Genomic DNA, 15,074 nt, shown 5'->3' on the forward strand with positions numbered 1-15,074 from the left:
TAACTAATAAATTAATACTAAAAATAGGATAAAATATATAGTATAATATGGACTCATCACCACACAAGCATGATGGAGACTTCTCTGAAAAACATTGGCCCACGTGTAAACAATTTGATCTATCTAACTGAGTTACATCCCTTGTGATACATATTTTATCATGTCTAATGAACTTTTTGGCCTTGGCGCCCAGAGCTTTCCATCACCTCTGGATTTACATAAGGTCATTGACAAGTAGGATGAATGCTTAGGTTCAGTTCATTATTCCATTTGTAAAGTGAACTACACTATGTTCTGATGAGAGATATATAAGTACCAATGAATTTAGAACAATTTAGTTAGAAATAAATACAAAACATTAGAAAGATGAATTTGAATCACACTACAAAATATTAGGAAGAGGGGTTGAAATGAGTCATTTGTAAATCTCTTTCAATGGATTGTATACGGTCATTTTAAATTCCTCTGCAAAATGTTTTGTGCTACATTTCTAACTCATGCTAAATCCTTTGGCATATGCAAATCCCTCCATTGATTCATGGATGTTATATGTGCAAATCCCTATATCTCAATTATTTTAAGTAATTGGATCAAAGAATAAAAAATGATTATGGATGAATGGTACCTCACTTTGTTAGAGCACTTCCAACAAACTAAATACATACTTGACATAAACTGCCCTAAAACTGCCCTAAAACCAGTACTACAAACTAACTATCCACGAATCACTTTTAGGGTTTTTTTTTTTTTTTTTCTGACAAATGTGGATATAAACGTTTTTAGTCATCATAAAACACTTTTAATCACAATCATAAACAAATTCATAGTCTTACATGTGAAAATAGCTCTTTTTAAATGATGAACATAAAGGTTTATGCATGCCTTTCAAACTCTTATTTATATGCAACGAAAAAAGTTTCTAATTTTCGAGTAAGAAGTTGCGTATTTTCCAAAAGTTTATTCTATTTTGTCATATTTTATGGATCGAGTCAAAGGTTTTTGTTTTTTTTTTTTTTTTTCAAAAGGAATATGACCTTAAAAAATTATTGTATAGAATCTAAGAGTTAATGAGATGCATATAAAGTTAAGGAAGTGATTTTCACACAATTTTTAGCTTCTTACACACTTTTGTTTAATTCTGAATGTTGATTCCATTTGATTCCTTCAATCTAATGGTTATAAATAAAGAAGTGTGTGGAAAGCTAACAATGTGTGAAAATAACTTATTTAAAGTTAGTTCTATCCTTTAGCGGTGGTCAAAGATTTCACAACAAGTCATAGTATACAAATATATTCCAAAGGATCGTTAATTAATATGGGACGATCTTGGTAGAAGAATGATGTTGGATGGCATAAGGTTTATATTTTATTATGATTAACACAATTATTAAGGAATCACGGATGCTTAAAGAATCAATCACACACACACACACATATATTAGCAACTGGAATTTAGTCACGTGATAATTCTCTTGTTAAAACTAGAAGAAGTTTCAAGTTCGAAGTCATCCTCCTACTATATCTCCAACTATTTTGAAGTAACTTAGGTTGGGGGTCTATGATAGTAATGATAACCTTACCTCCCAAATCTCCCCACCTTTGTCCAATTTCAAACGGGGTTCATGCTTTTTTTTTTTTCTTTTTTATGCAAGCGATATTGTGTATGAAGAGTCATTTGCGACCTTGAATACAGGATACGGAGCCAGTTCACTTTGTGACATTCAACCCCATATATATGACTTTACACGTCTTGTATTAGTGGTTTGGACGCTGCAATGGTTGTAATCCGTTTACCTAAGTATTTCTCTGAATATATAAGTGATTGCTTTTAACTAATTGAACTACAAATTTTGTTGCAGTTTCATGTTTCCATTCTCACTTTGAAGGTTTACAAAAGTGTCTTATGGTACCGTAATGGCGGAAAGCAATTATGTTTATACACCATGGCACATGTTAGATCTCCACCGATCCCCCTCCCCTTTAGCAACTAACAGTGTTACAGAGAAGCAGCAGGCCAAGAAGAAGGGAAAAGCTAAAACAGAGTCAAGAGTAATACGAAATCATACGTTGCCTTTGGTTACGAGTCTGTAACTTGTGAGTGGCTTTTCTTTTTTTTTTTTGTTATATTGGCAGTGATGAAATGTTGGAAGTAATGTCTGTTGAAAAATGTATCAATCACGCCAGAGAATGCAGCTCAAAATGTTCATCGAAATGTTGGAAATGATAGACCGATGGATGGACTCAACTTCTTGAAAACCCATAAAAGAATCTTACATGATAGGTTACTTACAACGGAATCTTTCTGATTTATACAACATTATTGCACTTCCAGGAGGGTGAAAGATCCATTGATAAGAGTTCTTCATACATTGACTAGCGATGGTTGACGGAGTTAACTTCGGATTTGATGGTGATGGTTGACAGAGTTAACTTCGGATTTGAGGAGAGTCTATTGATGGTGGTGGTTGACGGAGTTAACTTCAGATTTTATGGATTTCCATCTCGAAATTGACGCACCCACCGATGCATTTCTTCCCAAATTTGAATCCAATCTCCTTAAATTTGATGTAGAAATGGTAAAGGAAGGGTCAATATGAGGATTGGGAGTGGTGGTTCGGCTCAATTCGTAGGAAAAATAATGAATTTTGCCGGAGAAACCTACGGGTCGTAACAGGGTTCGCGGGTTGCACGGGTCAAGGGTGATTATGTGCTTCTCGTTTCTCCCCCTTCCCCTCCTTTCTTCTGCTTCCTATTGGTCCTCCTCACATCACTCCTCTTCTCATTTGTCTCACATTTCCCTCATTTATCTCCTTTATACTTCATCTGCACCGACCATCCTTTGTTCCTTTTAATCTGGGCCACACACGTGGCATCCCAGATTTTGCTCCAAAAATCTGGAATTTTCTAGATATTAACCAAAATGCCCTCAACTTTAAACGTTAATAACTTCTTCGTTATAACTCCAAATCACAAATGGTTTGCGCCTATGCGTCCGTGAGGTCGAACTATATCCAAACATGTCAAGAAACATGACAAAATATAGGAGAATCACATACGTCCTCGAAAAATCACGCTTTGCCCCCTAGGGCATTTCCGTAATTTCACGTATTAAAATTATGAAAACCATAACTTTTAGGGACGGGATGTTACATGCATGCCATGCCCTTTAAACTCTTATTTATATGCAACGAAAAATGTTTCCAATTTTTCAGTAAGAAGTTACTTATATTCCTGGAATTTATTCTATTTTGTCTTATTTTATTGGTTGACTCAAAGGTTTTTGTTTTGTTTTGTTTGAAAGGAATATGACCTTAAAAAATTATGGTACAGAATCTAAGAGTTAATGCGATGCATATAAAGTTAAGGAAGTGATTTCTACACAATTTTTAGCTTCTTACACATTTTTGTTTAATTTTAGATGTGATTCCATTTGATTCATTCAATCTCATGCTTGTAAATAAAGAAAGGTGTGTGAAAAACTAAAAAATATGTGAAAATCACTTATTTAAAGTTAGTTCAATCCTTCAGTGGTGGTCAGAGATTTCCACATAAAGTCATAGTATATAAGTATATTCCAAAGGATCAAATGTTAATTAATATGGCACGATCTTGGTATAAGTGATGTTAGATGCCATAAGGTTTATATTTTATTATTATTAACATTATTATTACACACACACACACACACACATATATATATATATATATATATATATATATTAGGAATTGGAATTTAGTCACGTGATATTTCTGTAGTTTTTTTCTTTTTCTTTTGAACAAGTGATATTATCTACACTAAGGGAAGGGGGTGGACTTAGTCTTACATTGGGCTATCAATAATGCGGTTCAAACTCGCATTTGACGAGAATTGAACCTAAGATCTCTTACTTACAAGTGAACACAAATATCACTAGACCGTAGTACTAAGTGACTTAGGTTGAGGATCTAAGATAGTAATGATAACTTTAGGCCATCTCCAACCGATCCGGTTAGAGGGCCAGAGTGCCGAAAATAGCCCGAAATGACACAAAAACCGTCTCCAACCGAGGGATAGGCCAAATGGCTCAAGGGCCCCACGGCCAAAAAAGAGGAATCAGGCCAACCGACTAGCCCAAAGGAGCCAGCCAGCTAGCCTAGGGCCGGCCCAATTATTTGAAACCAACAGCTAGCTGATGTCAGATAGTCGGTGAATTTGAATTTTTTTTTTTTGGCCAAATATTTTTTGAAAAATTTAAAAAAATTACCATTTTTTTCCTATAAATACCTAAGCCATTCCTACACCATTTCTCACATAATTTTCACCATTCCTTACTATCTTACTTCATTATATTTCAGTTCTTCACATTCTATTTTCTTACCTCTTCCAATAATCTTTCTTTCAATTTTTTGAATTATTTTCAAATGGCCACATCTGCAATGAAAGGTAGGGTTTGGACCCGAAAAGAAGATGAAGCTCTTTGCTGGGCTTATAGATGTGTCTCGGAAGATAGTGTGAGGGGCAGTTCTTAAACAAGTGAAGGTGTTTGGACCCGAAAAGAAGATGAAGCTCTTTGCTGGGCTTATAGATGTGTCTCGGAAGATAGTGTGAGGGGCAGTTCTCAAACAAGTGAAGGTGTTTGGACTCGTACGTCTAATAAATACTATGAGTTCTATGAAGGCACCACTCCACCGAATACCCAAAACCACGAGAGTTGTTCTTCAAGATGGAAGAAACATCTTCATCTAAGTTTGAATAAATGGTATCAAGCACTGTTAACGGCCGCAAGTAGTCATGAAAGCGACATCAATTACTATGACGAAGTAAGTGTTTTCACAATTTATTTTAAATATTTAATTATATTACATTTAATTTCATAAATTAATTTTCTTTAATTTTTGTAATTATATTTCTAGTACGCCAAGCGAAGGAATTGTATATGGAGGACAACTCAAAACCCTTTCAGCATCACGGTTGTTGGGAAATTTACAAAGGGTGAGTGTTATTTGAAGGTCCACCTCAACATAGAGTAGGTCCTACGCCGGTGTTCGGAAATGCATCCTCAATTGCAGATGGCGATGAAGATGGATCTCTTACCATTCAAGAAACAAGGGTAGAAAATCCGTCTCAGGTCTCAGGGTGAAGGTTCCATACCTAGGGTTATGGGATGAAACAAGGCCCAAAAATTAAAAGAAAAGGGCTAGGCAAAGGATGATTACGCCTTTCAACAGGAAATTGCGGCCTCTTTGTGATTAATGGCGGAGCAAAATGGCATTGCCGCTGAAGAAATGAACCGTAGGCATGAAGAACGGGCCAAACAAATATAAGAAGAGATGGATGACAGGAATATGCAAAGGAACACTTCGGATTACACTCCAATAGTAAGGCCTATTTTGATAAGAAAAAGAGGGGAATTATGGCCCGATGTCAGTTGTTTACCTTCGACTATAATCCACAATGGCGGATGATGATGTTGATGATGATTATAGACTTTAAATTTAAGTTGTTGTAGTCTTTAAATTAAAATAATAAATTATGTTTGGCCATATGGCCCTTTGGCCCCGTCGGTTGAAGATGGTTTTTTGTCATAGGGCTATGTTTGACATATGACCCTCTGGCCTTTTGTTGGAGATGGTAAGAAATATGACTTGGCACTGTTCTTTAAAATATTAATTCCTTAGAGCGCTATAGGACTAAAATGAGCCATCTGGCCCTCCTTCGATTGGCCTTACCTCCCAAATCTCCCCATCTTAGTCCAATTTCAAACGGGGTCATATTTTTTCTATGCAAGCGATATTATGTATGAAAGAGTCATTTGCGCTTGAATGTAGGATACGGAGCCAATTGAACTTCAAGTCTTCTTGCAGTTTCATGTTTTTATTCATACTTTGAAGGTTTACAGAAGTGTCTTATGGTACCGTAGTGGTGGAAAACAATTATGTTTATGCACCATGGCACATGTTAGATCTCCACCGATCATGCTTTATCCAGAATTTCCCATCTTAGTCCTCCCCTTTAGCAACTAACAGTTTAATCCGCTAATGTTATCGTTTGTTAAAAAAAAAATAAAAAATAAAAAAATAGAAGCCCATTTAAACTTGTACGAAGAATTATTGAGTTGGACCAAAACAGCCGAACCCAGCCCATTTGGCCTTTCAACCCATATCTACTTCGGATCTTGAAAACTTGATTTCTCACCATCCAGCTGCCATTGCCGATCAGTCACCCAACAAAACCCATGGATCCTCCACATGGAAGCAGGCCATGGCGGCCATGCTTACTCCACCATCATCATCACCACCACCAGCAGGTCCAACACCACCATAACCACCACTTCCACCATCACCGTCCCAATTTTGCGTCTTTTCTGCAAAACCCAGAACCCCCAGCTGCCGCCGCCATTCCTTTCCCAACCCATTTGAATTCAGAACCTTCTGAGCTCAAAGAAGCGTACTACGACTATCCTACCTCTCAGTAAGTAGCTTCAGCTTCTTTGCTTCAAGGTCAAAGTCTGATTTTGGTCCCTCTGGTTCCAGTTAATTGTTCCAATTCTGCGAGATGAATGCATTTTGCGTTTTTGCACCTCAACAAACTCCAGTTTAGGCTCCCACATGTTGGTCACAAGCTTATTTAACATTTTCTTTTGCTTCACGTTTTGAGCTTGGGCAATTCAAGATTTGGTTTTTCATCAATTTGTTAACAGGCCATTGCTGGAGTATGGTGAGGTCGATGATGGTTGGTTGGAAGAGGAAGAGGATGACGACCCGGTTTTCGTCTTAACAGACGATTGGAAGGAGTTTTTCGCAAAATCTGAAGCCAAGAGGAAACTAGGTACTTCTTCTCACTCTCTGCTATCTACCCTCTCACTTTATTTTTGGAAAATCTTTTCCGCACAACCTTATGCGGAAATCACTTCCCCTGCATCTCGACTTCTATAGTATGATTTTGTGCTTGGTGAATGTAATTACAGAGAAGCAGCAGGCCAAGAAGAAGAAGGGAAAAGCTAAACAGAGTCGAGAGTGATACGGAATCATACGTTGCCTTTGTGAGTGGCTTCTTTTTTCTTTTTTTGTTATATTGGCAGTGATGAAATGTTGGAAGTAATGTCTGTAGAAAAATGTATCAATCACGCCAGAGAAAACCCTAATGCAGCTCAAAATGTTCATCGAAATGTTGGAAATGATAGACCGATTGATGCACCCAACTTCTTGAAAACCCATAATAAGAATCTTACATGATAGGTTACTTACAACGGAATCTTTCTGATTTATACAACATTATTGCACTTCCAGGAGGGTGAAAGATCCATTGATAGAGTTCTTCATACATTGACCGGCGATGGTTTCTCAGTAGCGTTAGCCTTCTCCGGCCATCTATGATTTGTGGGGAAGCTTATTGAGAGCAGAATTAAACCTCTCATCTGGGATCGTTCGTTGGTTTTCGTAGAAATCTAGTATCTCCATTGATATGTTTTTCACCTGTCAAAGTATGCGTTATAATTAATTCCCAGGGTACGAACAGAAAGAAAGCGCTACACTTACTTGTTATTACCAACTCTAGAGTATGGTCAGAGAAACTTGATTTATAAACAGATCCCTCAAGAGTAAGATGATATGCTAAATGCAGAAACAAATAATCTTTTACCACGTTATACAATAATGTACAAGTGGCATTGCCGGTGCGCATGCCGGACCAAACGCAACTATATTTTTTCCCCAGTTTCAAGCCATTTGTACAGAACTTCCCGATCAATGCTCCAAATATCAAGTAACAAAGGCCAGGAGGGTTTTACTTTAACAAATGCATAGCCAGACGTTGTAAACGAAATCAGCATTTGCAATCAAATGACGAACCCAAGTAGGGTTGCGCCTTAAACAGACAAAAGGTCTTTTTATGTTTTTATAGATAATCATAAGGAAATGATGCAGAAACATCAGGAAGACTCACCACATTCATGTCCACACGAAGCTCTTCAAACCATGCTGTGGTATCTTTATCTCTAAGCACGCTAGCAATGTATATGCAAGCTAAAGCAATCAGGTGTGGAGGATGTACAAGTGCAAGGTCCATCTTGTAAGTGTCATTTACAACTCCCCTGTGTATATCAAAAATGTCAAGGTTACCTCACGTTTAAGTTCTAGAGAGCGCGAGAATGTATAGGTCGTACCCAGTGCACAAGGCTCCCGCTTTACGCAGGGTCTGGGAGAGCGCGAGAATGTATAAATACAAATATTCATTTATCAGAAACACCAAAGAGGCATTTCTGTATTAAAACTCCTTGACAACAAGCAGTGCCCTAGAGACACAAAGTCCTAATAACAAGGTTACGAGTTGCGGGTTTCTGAAGATGATGTATAAATAAATAAATAGCCGCTAGGTAAACAGTCAGATACGTATAACAATGTTCGAAAATAAACCACTTGGTAGATTGGGCACTTACCAAGTTAACTCAGTCATACTTATATTGTTTAAGCCTGCATCCTGAAGCAACCTGGAAAGAAATGGAGTGAAATTGTTTTAAAGTAATAATGGAGGGACAAAAGAGAAAATTACTGTACTTAGAAAGAAAGCGTTATCAAGGGGGAACTAATCAGATAAAGAGATTTTCATCTCCGCAATCATCCGTTCATCAACACTGACAGAAAAAGTACTTACTGAGACAATGAGCGATAAGGATGGTATACAACCAGGTAATAGTTGAGAGCTTCTAAAATCTTCATTTCCATTTCAAGTATGTCTTTGATCTCATATCTATACTTATCATCGGTATCTGTAAAAGAAATGTTTCAGATTGTCCGTCAGTGCTTCAATAATAAAGGGTGGTGCTATCCACACACACATTTTTACTTACCACATACCCTTTGTTAATTTTTGCCCTTTGATCCTCTTCAATTCATTCGATCCGACGGTCGGAAATTAAGAGGGTGTGTGGGAGGTAAAAGAGGTGTGCAGATGGCACCACCCATAATAAATACAACGACAACAAGTACATCATAACAAAAATTGGAGAAAGGAATCTATTGTTTTCAGCAACCAATACTTACAAATCTTTTTTATGTAAAATACTAGAAGTTTAGCTTGCACTGTGCTTTCTTCTGCTTTTGATGCCAGGTACAGGCAGGTTGGAGCTACAAGACGTGGATCATACTCAGACATACTCTTCCTGAAGCAATAACGAGACGTTATGCTTGGAAAGAAAAATCACATCTAAAATTCAAGGTCCTGCAACGATAGACTACTAAACTGCAAGCCCAAAGAAGGGAATGTCAACAATAACTGTATAGTGAATTGAGACATAATTGCGTTGTGAACCCAGATTACAACACATCGGAACAAGCAACCATAATAGAATAAAGATTGAACATCCATACGTATGCATACATTGCACTGAACCTTTTGGGGGAATAAGTACTAGAAATTTGATAAGTTCAAACACCCATCCACACGTGTGATCTATAAGCAGGGTGAACTATATGCAGATGAAAACAAGCAAACAACAGGCAGTTATAATCATGATTGACAATCAATAAGTCGAGGATATGCCTAGGTTAGTAGGTATTGTGATAATCAGTTCAGAGGCAAAAAAACATAGCTTAGCTAAAGAAATGAGAAACTTAACAGATACGAACTCAATTATGAAAGGAAGGATTTGGGGGTTAAGTTAAACAATCTCAGGACTCCGACTATCAGAAGAGAACAACCACAAATAAGGAATAAACCATGCTAGTGACTGAGCATTTCTCCTACGATAAGATAATTAGTTAACGTACTTGGTGTACACTCGTCTCATATATGTAACTGCGGTAGCTACAACCCTGAAAACAGTAAATAAGAAATAAGATAGATAGGCAGAGGTGAATTAAGAATTTTACTGAACATAAAGTAGATGAGGAAATTAGCCCGACCTTTGTCTCACTTTTACAAGTTGGGCCAATTTTGATATATCTGAAAGAAAGGAAAAGGAAAAAGAGCAAAAAATGAATAATTTATAGTAAAGCAGATATGAAAAACATAGTGAGCTATCAGCAGTATTATGCATGTGTATGTGAGCAACATACAGTAATCTTGCAGCAGAAGCTCTATGGCAGAAAGAAAACACAAGCCAAGAACACCAATGCACCATATTACTCTAGTAGAGCAACACACACACACCACCCCTTGACAGAAGAACAATTGTTTTCTTCTATTGTTTCAATTGAGGTGAAAAAGTCCAAAGGTAGATTGCATTTCATCATTTAAGAATTCTCGACGAATCCTGTTAAAAGTTACAGTCTTTCCAAACATTAACCAGACCATAATTCCCAATTAAGCACGTCTGGAAATCCATAGTACTATTCCGAATTCCTTCTATCATGATGAAACTAGAATCTGTAACTTTAACCGGTCGGACGATTTAAGTAGTTCTGTTCATCCCAACGCTCTGATTAACTATAGCTGAAATATTAAATTTTAAATCTTTTGTATCGATTAGTATGCGAAATTCAAATGCAGCCGCCGAGTCATATCTAATGAAGTTCATAAATGGAAGGGCATAAGAAGCTCAAACGAAACCAAGAAAGTTCAACAGAAACGTACCAATTCAACAAATAACAAAAACCCAAGCTGGAAAACACATTCAAAATCCACACAAAAAAGGACAACAAAAACCCAGTTCATACAAATAAAAAACACAACATGGGGAGAGAGAGAGAGAGAGAGAGAGAGGAAATACAGCTAGCCATTTGCATCTTTATGAGCTTGAAATCTTCAAGAGTGATGCCCTTCTCTCTATCAAGCGGGGATACGACATCCACGTCTTCCTGATCCAAAAGCTGTTTGCTGCGTGAAACAAAAAACAGAACCACATGATCAAAACCTACGAAAATCAAAGCAAACAAAAAAAAGAAACATGGGAAACAATTCCGGGTTCGAAAAGAGCATACTAGTGGGACGAAGTCCAGAAATTGGCAGCCATGTTTTCTTTCCTGGGAGATTTCCAAATGTCTGAGTTCCCCCAATCGTCAATTACTTCGTCGTTCAGACCTTCAGATTCTGTTTTCCGGGAAAGTACAAGTTGGACTTTGGATTGAGCCCATTTCGTTGATCATGGGCCTTGCCTCATGGGCCTTGCCACCCATCTCGTAGACAAATAATTATATACCCAACCCTTTAATTTGGGTTGAAATTTTCACTTCAAAGCTTGACTAGCCTGACTAATTTTTCCGTGCTTCGTATTGTTATGTGGTGTTTGAAAATTTGAATTCACTAACACTATGTTTGGATGAAGAAATTTAAAAGGGATATTTTGGATGCTGTCCCTAATCCTTAACATTCTTTGATTAAAATCTTAATAATATTCAAAGTTTGATCAAGGTCCTTTGACTTTGTACATCTCATTATATTACTATTAATATTTATAGTTTTATAGTTTTGACATTAATTGTTTGATATTTTATGAGATTTATAATCCTATAAATTTAAAATCCCTCATTATAATACCATTAGAAATGGTTACAATAAAAAAATTCAAACATTTTGATTGAATAAATGGATAAAAACTATGTAAAAATAATAAATAATAAATGGCAAAATAATGTATCCATAGTGTTAAAAAAATTGGTACATTTTACAAACAAATTGGTACATTTCACATATAACAAAGTGGTACATTAATAAAGAAGAATTGGTACATTAGAAATAAATTAGGGTACAAATAAAAGATCAAAAATTATGAATACAAATGAATTTTTAAAAATACAGGCTTTAAAAGAAATTAATACATGGGTACAAAATAAAACTAAAAAGAAAATACTACAAATTTTAAAAAAAATGTTGCAAATTAAAAGTGGGTACAAACTAAAAATATAAATATAGATACAAAGTTTAGGTATAAAATATAAATATACCATATATAATTTTTCTATCATTAATTAAATGTCATGTGACGGTATACACATGGGTACAAACACAAATAAAACTTTAAAAAATATGGGCACAAAAAGAAACTAATATATGGGTACAAATTAAAAATGAAAAGAAAATTGGTACAAATTAAAAAATATTTGCAAATTAAAAATAGGTACAAACTAAAAATAAAAATATATGATAAAAATTTTAGCCATAAATATAAATATACTAATTGTAACATTTTTATCATCAAAGAAATATATTTAAAAAATAATAATAATTAATGATGTTATTAATACCCAAAGACCTTGATCAAAAATTGAAAATGAATAGGATTTTAATCAATGAAGTAATAAAAAGAAGGATGTGAACCTAATTTTCCCAATTTAAAATTACTAAGGAATTTTAAAATGATGAAAATTGAAATGAAGGGATTTTATTTTCTAGAATTTGTGAATTTTGTTGTTTGGTTAACTTAAAAGGATAATGGAATTGAAAACGGAATTTGTTAATTTTAAACTCCCAATCATAGAAATTGGGAAATGACACCTATCTACATGGAATTTAAACTTGGAAATTGGAGGCCCCAAATTCTAAGTTTTTTTTCCACGCGTAAATTCTAAATTTCTATGTTATAAATCTAAACAAGGGAATTTGTGCATGTCAATTTATAAATTCTGACTTTTATCCAAATTCTAAGTTTATTTCCCTCATCCAAACATAGTGTAATGTTATAATATGTATATCTTTTTTTTCATCATACACATCAGATTTTTGAAGAACTAAACCATATAAGTTGTTTACTTATTCAAATAAATCAGAATAAAAATCAATCTGATTACTAAAATGTCCATATTCTAGTAATCTATTTTATATGCTAATTCTTGTTTGTTTATTTATCTTTTGGTGAAATTTTATTTTATTTTAATTTTGTTAGAAAAGTTGTAATTCCTTTAATTTTCGATTTTTTTTCTCTTTTGAGAGAATAGAATTTGCATGAGTCCCACCAAATTTTTTATTTCTCAATATTTAATAGCATCAGAGTAGATGTCGTTGTCGGAATTCAATTTCACTTTTTTATTCCACTTACTTGTATATGGACATGACATAAATGTTGCCCCACTCCGGCACTCCCATCTTCATTTGACTATTGTGAGCATTTTCATTGTCAGCTCCTCTGTTTTTCGTTTCTTTACATCCAATTATTTGTATGTATTAACGTAGGGTGAGAAAGGTATCTTCCACCTAACAAATGGTGCATAAAAATGTGGTTAGTAATCGAGGACATATAACATGAGACCCATGTATTCGCCCACATTCATCGTACATGTTCACACTAGGGTGCATATGCATTTTTTACTTTTTATCACTACAGTAAAATGCACGTATATTCGCACATCTTTAGTCTAGCCTAACCGGTGAGGATAAATAGGGAAACAAGTTATGTAAGAGTTCAATTGCGATCCGAAGTAAGTTAAAAAGGAAAACTAATGAAAATTGCTTCAAAACTTTGAGTTTTAACCAAAAGCCATTCTATAACTTTATTTAATGATAAGAACAAAAAAAAAATCCTAACTAAAGGCGCGTGCAAAAAGCACTCAAGCAATCCTTCAGTTGCATAACCATTTGACATAATCCAAGCATATTTTAGTCCTCTAAAATTAAAATTTCAAATTGAAGTGGGTTCCTTTTAATTCAGAATCACATACGAGGCGGTATGGTTGGGAGGGAGTCGGTCAGGTGTGGGTTGGGATGGTTAGGGGTAGGGGTGAGACAACGTGGGTTGCATCATTTTATGCGATTTTTTTTTCAATTTTTTGTTGCTGAGTCGCAATTTTTTCTTCATGTCTGCAATTTTTTCATTGCTGCTGGGCCCTCATGCTAATTGCTGCTATTTGTGCGGCATGGGTTCATGTGTTGAGAGCATGTCTGTTTCCTTATGCTTGATTTTTTTTGTACCATGAATGAATTCATTTCATTAATAAATATTTTCTGCGGGCTTAGAATTAGGATTTTATCCTAAAAAGGTCTCTCTTCCACTATATAAATACACTCTTCTAGGGTTCATCTATAGTAACACAATCTAAACACTTGAATTCTCTTGCCCACTGCTTGAGTCTAAAATCATTCACTAACTTAACTGTCGGAAAGCCTTTGGCCTGCAAACCCCCTTCCCTAGTCTTAGGCTTGCTTAAGGTTGTTTCACTGTTTTGCAAGTTGCTCAAATTTACGCTTGACCACCACTCACGGAGGTGTGAGGAATTTGGTTCCAGCATTGGGCAATCCTCTCAGCAATGATTCTAGCCACATTTGGAACAGCACGCTTCGCATGCTTAAACTCAGTAATCTCCTTTTTTTCCTTTGGGATAAGTCAAATCAATGACAAGCCTCTTGGCAGTAGGCGAGCCCCCACAGGCAACAGAAGAAGTCTTCGACATTTTCTTAACCGACAACTCTCAAGCAGGTGATGAAGATTTCTTCTTTCCACCTTCACTGGCAACAGGCTTTACCACGGTGATTAAATGAGTAATCGCCTCCTCCTTAATCTGTTAATTTCTTATCTTGAAGGCAGCCCACCTTTTTCCCAATGAAGAGGGCTAAGCAACCAACGCCATTCATGATGCTTAGCAAGGATGCCTAGGCAATGTGCATCTTCTTCATATCTGGCAAAGTTTTTGGAGTTGAGCCAAATTCTGAATCTACACTAGGCAGTCATCTGATTCACCTCCGATCTCGCCTAGGCCCTCGCCGGTAGACAAAGACAAAGAGGTTAACAGGCGACGGCACGACGAACGTCCCATTCGAGTCCCTATTTGAAAAATCAATGCGATTTTCATTTGGATTCTTGTGATTCAATGGAAAGTTAAGGTCTTAGAAGGGTTTTCAGCTGGGTTTTTGGGTTCTAATGATTTATTGGAAAATTTCACTTTTGGGTTGAGAGTTCTGAGCTTAATTAAACGATTTGAAGGAATTATTACAAAATTTTGAATTGATTTTTTCTATGTTTGAAGGATTTGATTTTCTTTTTTTCCAGTGTCCACTACGGTTCTTTTTCCTTTTTATAATTATCATGCTTATTAGTCGTCACTGCATCAAATCTTTCATTAAATTAGTCCAGCTTAATTTTTAAATTAGTCTAATTCAAAATAGTCCAACGCAACAACGTACACTATTTACCTTAGTGAAGTGAACTTGCTCCAAGGATTGGTTC

The 15,074-nt window shown here is 35.8% G+C and overlaps 2 protein-coding genes across 2 annotated transcripts; one reads left to right on the plus strand and one right to left on the minus strand.

Moving 5' to 3' along the window:
• The first annotated feature begins 6,069 nt into the window (after positions 1–6,069).
• Positions 6,070–7,176, plus strand: LOC103429562 (uncharacterized). Its single transcript, XM_070806878.1, has 3 exons — positions 6,070–6,451; positions 6,681–6,808; positions 6,948–7,176. The coding sequence occupies exons 1-3, from the start codon at positions 6,216–6,218 to the stop codon at positions 6,998–7,000; spliced, it is 417 nt and encodes a 138-aa protein (XP_070662979.1). The 5' UTR covers positions 6,070–6,215; the 3' UTR covers positions 7,001–7,176.
• Positions 7,149–11,060, minus strand: LOC114827671 (cyclin-C1-2-like). Its single transcript, XM_029109887.2, has 9 exons — positions 10,900–11,060; positions 10,689–10,795; positions 9,883–9,922; positions 9,748–9,792; positions 9,022–9,140; positions 8,633–8,747; positions 8,418–8,468; positions 7,925–8,072; positions 7,149–7,455 (listed from the first exon to the last, which is right to left on the minus strand). The coding sequence occupies exons 1-9, from the start codon at positions 10,929–10,931 to the stop codon at positions 7,351–7,353; spliced, it is 762 nt and encodes a 253-aa protein (XP_028965720.2). The 5' UTR covers positions 10,932–11,060; the 3' UTR covers positions 7,149–7,350.
• Positions 11,061–15,074: the final 4,014 nt, after the last annotated feature.

This window comes from Malus domestica, chromosome 10, assembly GCF_042453785.1.
Source record: "Malus domestica chromosome 10, GDT2T_hap1".
Taxonomy (NCBI): domain Eukaryota; kingdom Viridiplantae; phylum Streptophyta; class Magnoliopsida; order Rosales; family Rosaceae; genus Malus; species Malus domestica.